The sequence below is a fragment of the Aspergillus melleus genome, assembly GCF_016097325.1.
Source record: "Aspergillus melleus strain CBS 546.65 chromosome Unknown contig4, whole genome shotgun sequence".
Taxonomy (NCBI): Eukaryota; Fungi; Ascomycota; class Eurotiomycetes; order Eurotiales; family Aspergillaceae; genus Aspergillus; species Aspergillus melleus.
Genome location: NW_025763373.1, coordinates 3,013,923 through 3,023,843, shown reverse-complemented (window position 1 = coordinate 3,023,843; position 9,921 = coordinate 3,013,923). Strand labels below are relative to the sequence as shown.

The 9,921-nt window shown below is 46.0% G+C and overlaps 1 protein-coding gene across 1 annotated transcript; it reads left to right on the top strand.

Moving 5' to 3' along the window:
• Positions 1 to 6,309: 6,309 nt before the first annotated feature.
• LDX57_007862 (uncharacterized protein) lies at positions 6,310 to 8,401 on the top strand (the record flags this gene model as incomplete). Its single annotated transcript, XM_046089579.1, has 2 exons — positions 6,310 to 7,798; positions 7,844 to 8,401. Exons 1-2 carry the CDS (start codon positions 6,407 to 6,409, stop codon positions 8,399 to 8,401), a joined length of 1,950 nt encoding a protein of 649 aa, XP_045945550.1. The 5' UTR covers positions 6,310 to 6,406.
• Positions 8,402 to 9,921: the final 1,520 nt, after the last annotated feature.

Here is a 9,921-nt window from a genome sequence, read left to right as displayed (position 1 = left end):
TTATACCGATGCACAAATTCCTAACGTTTATCCAGATGGTCAAGCCGGCTCCCGAAGTCAGCAATTAATGAATCACGAATTTCCATGATACAAAAACTGAAGGAAATGGGGATCCACGCAGAGGCACAAAACAGAAACCTACATAACGCGGCAGAAAAAGAGTTGAGAAAAATCCTAGCGCCCCTAGAGACTTCAGTGGACGAAGTGATAGGTCAGGGATTCTCGCAAACACCCAGATTGAATCCAATCCCAAACCAGCCAGACCCCGAAATAAATGGCCACGGAGGAAGGCGTGTGTCAAACAGCACTTCACATAGTATGTACCTTATCCATCAAAGTAAACAGGGTCTCTCATTGACGCAAATTCAGACTCTTGTTCATTGGCTGGATCTCCACGGTCGATCCAGCACTCTATAGATTGTGGTCCCTTGCTTGATTGGCGAGAGAGTGGTACCCAACGGGAACATATGGCCTCTACTCCTTGCGAAACGAGTATATTACAACAGAATATTCCAGCTTGTGTCAGCGAACATACTCCGCTTCAGAATAATTCCAACAACCTTACTTCATACAGGATCACGGAAGAGCCATTGCACGAAACACCCATAAATGCACAACAGCATGATCGCTCTAGCCCAACAGTTGCAAACATATCCCATCAATATCATTACGACCCCGTGGGGCCTGAATCTTCCAACTTTAGCACCATCATGCCGGCCGACCACCCCCAAGTCTTCCCGCTACCTATTGCAACAACGATGACGCCGTTTAGTCACCCTATGTTTTTCCCGAACCAGTCGACGTCAACAATCCTCCCTATGAACTATCCCCAAGTCTTCCCATTCCAGAACCAAGCGCAAGAAGGGCTGCTCTGTGAGCAAGACACGAGTAGACTGCAGTCCACTCTTGTTAACACAGCAGCCATTTGATTTATAATCGTATTCGATGGCAAGTCAGGTGGGAGGGAGCGCCAGTATTAAATAGAGGGCTGGTGTGATAAGAGGCTCGCTATGAAAGGGTATCGGAGACCATGGGAGAAGAAGTGGCTGTGACTCCTCAGAAAGAAGGCGAGGCTCGCTGGATATGATAGTAATAGGAATAATAAACCCTTCGGTCGCTTGTATTCTCGTTCTCCCTAGAACCTTCCAAGCTTGAAAGCCGTAGCCCTGAAGATAGTCTGGAAGTTCATTGGCAACCTTGAAGAGCATAGGTTCTAGGTTAGGATCATTACAGAAAAATAGATTTTCTGCATCCTTTGACCAGCTTGCGTTTTTGAGAAAAGACGAAAGGGTGTCCATCTGAGTGTTCGTCGTCGCGACCTGATCAAACCGTCAAATATCCACTGTGTGGGAAGTCCGTGTTATAATAGATGCCATCTACTAAAATATAAAATATGAGACACACGATTCACGGATTTAATGGATCCATTCACTCACATTTAGCTCGTGGGCACTGTAGGTTTTGAAATCCACTGCGTCCGAGGTTAATTGTACCTGTCAGGAATCTTTAGAGGGGTAAAATAATAATGGGTGCCCGATTATCCATGCTGACTCACACCATATCACGTGTAGTGAAAAGTTCAAACACGGTCATGGTCGCCTTTCCCAAAGATTTTTGCACATAACATTATAACGCTCTACATGATATTTCTTTTACAGTAGTTTCTAATATACATCGCTTCATATAAACAATTTCTCGACAGGGGATAATATTCACTCGGTATTCGTATTAAATTAAGTACTGTGATTGAGTCGACTGGGCCCGCAAAAAGGGCCCGAGGTTCAAGGTGGAAGGCGACAGATTCTGCCGGCTCGGTGAAACACTATTTCCGACAACATTAAATCAGGCGTGGCAGCAGTTACTGCCCGACTACCGGTTGAAGGCATGGGACTCCATATCCGAAATCCGCAGAGCGCCTTTATCAGTAAACTGGAATCTATTCGTTTCCCCAAACCTTCCTTTCTCCACAATATTGAAGGAAGTCAGGGTGAATATAACTTTGACTTGATATTTCTAATGAGCAAACTTATCGATCTGATAAACTTGATATTACCGATGTTCTTGTTGATCATTCAGGCGGGCGTTTACCAACGTCTCTGCCAAGGAGTCTATATACAACTCCAACAATGCTTTGACCTTCAAGAACTGTGCTATCAAGTGAGCAAACTGCGGCAGGGTATTCCAGGTGCTTACAATCCAGATCAACGTCCTGCTTCGGGAAGTTTCAACTGGGCTATTTTATTTCATTCGAAGGTAGTATACGATGGGTCTTTAGATCCCTCATCCTAGAACTAATCGTAGAAGACAAACATTCGTCAAGAACTTCGGAAGTAGCAGGCGTTAGGCACCATAATGCAGTGTAATGCACTTTAATGAGATAGAAGCGTTCCGGGGATCGAGGTGTGATAAAGCCGGCCCATGACGGTAACGAGGGAACGCATGTCTAGAATCATGCGGCCGACAAAGCGAAGGCTAAGGTTACCGAGGGGTCGATAACCACCCAGGAGAACGACTTCTATGACATCACGGCGGGAACGTGGAGTCATACAAATTATCTGAGTTGTACCGGTCAATGGCGGTGCTTGTCCTAAAGATGCCTCACACGGGCTTTATCGTAGCACGAAAAGGGGCTTTTTCCGGCTCTTTTGGCCGTCATGGGAAAGCGCTTTCTGTACTGAGAATATCGATTCTTCATAGAAGTCAGTAGGAGTTTAGCCGTTGAATCCTGAAATCGTTTTATCACGATTCAGCCGATATGACGATAATCGGCCTTCATCTAGTGAGTCATCACGCTCAGTATTCAGTGCAGAAGATTGAAGAAAGACCCAAAGGCGAGAGCTAGAAATACAATCCAGCGCAGTATAACTTAAATGATTAAGAACGTACTTATGGCAACTCTGCCATTCATGCATCCGAGTGCGATAGTACCGTCTTTAACTGCTGAAGAGAAAGATCGATAATTTAAAGGGAGCCATAACTCTCTTTGACCCTGAATAGTAATCCACCGATCTGCCTGCAGTAATACCTCTGTCGCTTTTACAGACGGATTTGATGAGAAGCTTTCGTAGCAAGTTCGGATATCGAAAGATCCTAGTTCAGTAATTAGTTGCGGCAAGTGCTTGGAAAACTCAATTTTGGCGACAAGACTATCAGTGCTCAAGGTATGCTTGAGAGCGCCCGTGGCGGGATCCCACAGCTTGATGGTGTTATCAGCAGAGCCTGATGCGAGAAGCTGTTCTTCCGATCAATTGTTTGACGCGATACAAAATATTGGCACACAAAGTAACACACAAGTCAACCAAATAACGACCCAGGATGAAGGTATTCAACTTGCGGGTGATAATATAGGGATCGGTGGCTATTGTAACGTCTACCATGCGGTGCAGCCTTCATCGCTCCCGGGGTTCACAGATGCGAATTTAGCAATACAAGGTAGTTGGGATGCTTAGCTATATACCGGGACTTTTATAGTTATATAATTGGTGAAATAAGTCTCTCCCGTTTTGGTCTAAAACTAGTAATACAAGGCAGGCCATAATATATTGGTATCATGTCATCATCAGTGTTAAGAATACATGTCAGCTTGGGCATAAATAATGTGAATTTTCCTAGCATCCATTGGGGACGATAACCAAAGCCGCAAGACGACCAACGCCTTCAATATTAAGAGTGCTTTCGTTATGGAAAAGATGATAATATCCTGGTAATTGTAGCGTGTCCATCTCGCCAGTTCTCTTCTCTATTCGCACCGTAAGAGCTCCGATGGACGCGATGGGTATCACGGCCGTGAAAGTTCGCCCTATAGTAGGACGGCCCGGAAAGAAAAGAAGAATTTTCCACGAATAGGTTTTAATGTCCGAGTTCAGTGTCGCCGCACTTTTCTAATTATAGTCAGATGGCTTAATATCGGAGATACCAGGTAACAGCGCATACTTGTGATGCGTTTGAAATTACGCGAGACGCAAGCGATTCGCAGCCATAAACAGAAGGGAAATCTGTAATGTATCCAGTAGACGGAATCGGATATCGTTCTGCTCGATTTCGTACGCTATTTTGTATCGCATGGATATCGTCATCGCATTCACTCGGAAGAGGTAAAGACTCGTTTTCCGGCATTCTTCTGTACGCACTGTGTAGTTCCTGATGGCATCGGTGAGAAATGCGCTCAATGCAAACGTTGAAGAATAAAGGTCAGGGAAGGATGTGTACCTGTGCTCTTACCTATATGGCTTGCCCAAGAAATGGGATGGTAAGACGAAGTGTCGCTCCGGATCAATTGCGGCGGGGCATCTTTATTTTAAACGTGAACTGTGGCAGAAATGGTCTCGGCAAAGAGCTGATTAATACGCCGAGCTTATATGATCATATGAAACGATTGAAGGTCTTGATTATTCTAATCTACTGCAAAAAGAAGCCATATTTATGCAATTTCAGGGGCTTCAGATATGCAATAAAAGAGCTTGATCATACGATTCAAGCTCTATAATCGTACGATCAATATTGATCGATTGCTTAATCGGTTAAGCAAGGTGATGAAGTAATTGCTTAGTCAGTTCCGCGGCCACATGAACTTTCCCTCCTTCCCACGTGACCGAGGAAAGTTGGTGCCCGAGTGGCTAACCGTGCCTGACTCATTACATCACCACCCCCTTCATTAATTGAAGGATATCGCAAAAGATGTCCGCCGAGACATATTAAAGCATTAGCTACACATCAGGATACAGGAAATCGCATTCCTTAACATGTTAGGCCATTATTACAAAGAACATAAAGGCTGCAGTACGTCCTCGTACTTTATTCAGTGTATATCAGACGTGGGTTTCCCGTCAGTCAAAGGAGGTGTTAGGGGAGAGCTAACGGAGCTCCTAGGCGGCGTAATTTGATCTGCCATGAGATATCGCTGATATGGTAGCAGTGTTTGCTTGATGGTCAAATAGCTCTGGAGCGTACGGATATCTCCATGGTGCATTGTTGGTAGCTTTTCCTCGCCGTAGCCTAGGTCCCTGAAATTGCATAAATATCGGCTTCTTTTTGCAGTAGATTAGAATAATCAAGACCTTCAATCGTTGCATATGATCATATAGTTAAACTCGGCGTATTAATCAGCTCTTTGCCAAGCCCATTTCCGCCACAGGATGCTATCGAGGTCACGTGAAACAATCGGCCAACTCGTCGGAACGGGCTGAGCCCCTTGCTCCTTCCCAGCGCGCTCTTAACCCCTGTCACGCGTCCTTCATTTATTCCCCCTGAATCTATTAACTCGAACGATCCAGAGAACTTCCGAAGATATGGACACCAATAATTACTAAAATCAGGATATGTTCCAGCATAAAGATGGTTTCTTACGCGAAATGGGCTGCTCCTACAAAAACATATCATGGCCGTTGAAATAGCCCCAATAACACGCAGCTCTTATAATGTAAACCTAAAAAGATCATCGCGTATGGTCATCAGCAGTACCACAGGTGGCAAGCCACTCAGCCACTGTGCCTGGCAGGTCATGGTCTGGCCTAATTATTCTCGCGATCCTCCCAACCCCCGTCACGCGCCTTTCATTCACTCTCCCTAAATCCATCACAAATATTCCTTTCCCACGTTATAGTGATTTCGTCCCTAACTAGTCGCCGTCTGACTGATTCAGCATCGTCTATGCACAACATCAAGTATGAGAAACCCAACACGTAAAATGACCCGAAAGTCGTCTCTGAATTCCAAGCCACCGGGAACAGGGCGAGTCAGTCTTAGAAAGCATCCCATATGATTTGAAAAGGGATGACCGATGGTTTCGATTCGCAGGCTGGATTTAGAACTGTCGAAGTTTGCCTCGTTTGCTCGAAGGCTGTGTGCGGGAATAGAGATATGCTAGGAGGTGAATCCCTTACGTGGTTTCTTTTGTGGAAGCCCCTTCTGTCCGAAAACAGGCGAATGGGTATTGATGTGCGCCGTTTTCGGATATAAGGGGTTCGGATCGCAATCAGTCATGTAAGGATAGCAGAGTTGCTGAGACAAAAATTTACCCCTACATACTTGCGATGGATGGAAGGGGTATTCTCCTTGCATCTCAGCCCCTACTTTCTGCAGCGAATGACCGTGAGGGCTAGTGTTAGCCCCTGCCATCACGAGATTCAGTGTCACTCTGTTTTGTCAGGAACTGTCTTCAATCAGAACATAAATAGTAAATTGCTGTTTCTCCTCATTCTTCCGCAAGCGTTTCTCGTTTGCGGCCGTGGTCCCTAGCTCTACCAATACACGGCCGATCTGATTGGATCTTTCAGATGTCCTGGATGACTGAAACTCAAGCCCGGTTCAGACAAGACAACTGCCCATCGCGGCTATAAAGAGCAAGGTCCCTCTCTATTGTTGCATCTCTTCTTTTTCCTTCACAAGGACCTTTCAACTAACGGTTATGCGTTCTATGAATACACCACCCGAAAAAGATTGGATTGCGCTGGACAGTGGCCAGGTCCGAAGCGGACTTGGCCTTCAGTCATCCAGGACATCTGAAAGACTCAACCAGGTCGACCGTGTTCGAGCCAACGGGGTTGGGGACCACATCGCTCTGCCGCAGCTTGTTGTGTGTGGCGACCAGTCGGCAGGAAAGAGCTCTGTTTTGGAAGGGATTAGCGGAATCCCCTTCCCTCGACAAGACGGCCTATGCACCAGGTTTGCGACTGAAATCATCCTCCGTCACCAGCCAGGGGAGCAGCGAACCACGGCCACCATCATTCCGAACGTGTCGCGCGCAGAGGACGAGAAGACCAGACTCAGTGCTTTCCACCGCGACATTACCGATCTTGCCGATCTGCCAGGTATCATTGCCGAAGCTTCAAGGTTGATGGGCCTGGAGGGGTTTAGTGAGTTCGCGGATTCATCGGTCTTTGCGGCTGATGTACTGCGCTTGGAGATTGTCGGCAATACCGGCTTGCATCTGACTCTCGTTGATCTCCCTGGCCTGATATCCGTTTCCGAGAATGAGGAAGATGTGCAGCTCGTGGGCGATCTTGTCAATTCTTACTTGGAAAACTCGCGAACGATCATTCTTGCCGTGGTGCCCGCAAGTAGCGATGTGGATACACAGAGTATCATTCAACGTGCTCGTCGTTTTGATAAGGACGGCCTAAGGACTGTTGGGATTATTACGAAACCAGATCTCATCAATGACGGGGCCGAGCCTCGTGTTGCAAAACTAGCCAACAATAACGACAAAACGAAGCTAAAGCTCGGCTTTTTCCTTCTTAAGAACCCCAAGCCTGTGGAGTTGGAAAAGGGCATGACTATGTCACAGCGTCGTCAAGCCGAGTCGGAGTTTTTCGCTAGCCCGCCGTGGAAAACACTAGGACTCGATTCTTCGCGTGTCGGAATAGACAACCTTCGAACGTTTATGCAGGATCTCCTCAATTGTCATATCGAGCGTGAACTACCCAAGGTTCGAAAGGACGTGACTGAGCTACTCAACAAGACGAGCGCAGAACTTGTGGATCTTGGGGCTGAGCGACACTCGCCGGCGCAAATACGCATGTACCTCACTCGTGTCAGTACAGACTTTCATAATCTTGTCAAAGCTGGAGTCGAAGGGATGTACGGAAGTCGGGATGGTTTCTTCCAGGAAATTGATGACCAAAATGAATATCATCGTCTCCGCGCTGCTGTTCACATGGAAAACGGGAAATTTTCGAACTATATGAGGACACATGGACAAAAACGCAGAGTGGTTTCGTCTGAACATCTGAGCGAACTGGAACCAGAGAGTGGCCAGCTTTTGGTCACCGCTGAGGATATGTCGTCGTGGATCAAGAAGGTGCGGTGATCATGCGCTTTTGATGAATTAAATTAACCCTTCTAGATTTATTACCGTACTCGAGGCCGAGAACTACCGGGTAACTACAACCATACTCTGCTAGCTGAGTTATTCCATGAGCAGTCAGGGCGCTGGGCGGACATCGCCCGTAGCCATGTCGATAATATTGTGGGCTTGGTGTCTCGGTTTGTACACTCTGTTTCGGCATTCGTTATCAAAGATACGAATGTGCGTGAAAACGTCCTGCGACGCATCACGGTTTCTATGGAGAATAACGCCAGGGCGGCGTGCAGTGAGCTTGCCAAGCTACTGGAGGACGAGGCTGGTTCTCCCATCACCTACAATCACTATTATACAGACAACATCCAGAAAGCGCGGAATGATCGTTCTAGACAGGACCTTGGTACATCGCTTCACAATACCATCAACGATGATTGGAATGGTCGTTTCCACGTCAGCAACTCACCGGATGAGATCAGCCGCCTTGTGACGTCTCTCCAGAACCATGGTGTCATTGTTGACATGGAGGAGCGGGCTTGCTCCGAAGCGCAAACTGATCTAGACGCCTATTATAAGGTTTGCGTGCTACCCGGATATTTCTGACACTCTTACTAACTACATTTCAGGTCGCCATGAAAACATTTGTTGATAATGTTTGCCGCCAGGTTATTGAGAGACATATTGTTGCTAAGCTATCAACTGTATTTGGCCCGGTGACTGTCAGTGGTTATTCTGAAGAGGACCTATACCACTTGGCTGCTGAGTCCCCCCAGGTTAGTAAGCGACGTGTTGAGGCAAGTCAGCTCTTAGAAGCATTGGAGGACAGTCTTCGGGAATTGCGTTGAATTCGACTTACGCCGCTCCGGTGGGGGTTTTTCCCAGTCTCTGGTTTTCCCCCCTCCGTTGACGCGAATGTGCGAGCGGCTATGTTTTGTTTTGTTAGTCTCGATTTCTCTAGTTCGTGTTCTTTTCATGTTAGTAATGTTACAATTTGCTTTTCATAATTTTATGGACCGCTACTTTTGCGCTGGCATTAAATTACTGAGGCAGCAAAGGCTCATTGACTCAACTGGGTTAATGCCCACTGGGTATTATCACATGTCGGCAAAAGAACTCAGGCAAGCGCTAGGTAAACAACACACTTTCCGCTCGAACTGGTTTTTTTGTTTTAAAGATACAAATCAGAATTATCAAGGTGTGCAGTATGTCCGTTCTGAAGCCCAGGGCTCGCGTTAGATTCTTGAGTCGATGAGGGCTTCGTAATCTACTCGTGGATTGGTTAATTACCGGTAACCTGTTTGCAGCGGAAGGATAACTAGACTTCTCAATTGAGAATTAAAAAACAGTAGAATACTCGGCTAGATGTCTCCAGGATGTTTTATTTGATTTATTTTTGGCTTTACTGTATCCTATGCGTCGTGTGTAATCAAAACATAATGGGTGGTATGATACGACAATGAAAATATTGTTGTAAAATATAGATTATCGTTTAATCATGTCTCCAATATCGTGCCATATCATGTGGTCTATTTCGTTGCAACATCTGCACTTGTATGATAGGACCTTCATTCCGTTATTTATGCTGTAGCCCCTGCCCTAGATTTCTACAACAGTAATATGTAATGGCTGTAGTGTAGCCGTAATTATATCAGCTAAGAGCTCGGGTAAACTACTGAAGCAAGCAGAACGCCGTATTAAATAGCAATGGTTAACATTGGCAGATTAAGAAATTCGTACGTTTATGATTGTTAGTATATACCCTGCATCCACTGCCGGAACAAATGTCAAGAAGTCGGCCGCCGATGTTCAGGTGCCAATCGGAGACAACGGATCAAAGAAACTAGCCTGGCTGGTTAAAATAACAACGAAGCTCACGCTTGTCTAATGTTATAGTCATGTTATTGATTTGGGGGCATGAACATCATTTTTCGTATTATTGCATAGAGTCCTTTTTAGTAACCAAGGAGGTGCTACATACGTGTGTTCGCACTAATCCAGTTTATTGAGGGGGATTTACTGCACAGCAATCGACAACTTGTTTAAAGGGTTCGAAGTAATGTTGTGGCTAGGTCTTTGCCTGGCCATAATGACGGTTTTACTGTGAGTGGAAGTGTAGCTGCCGC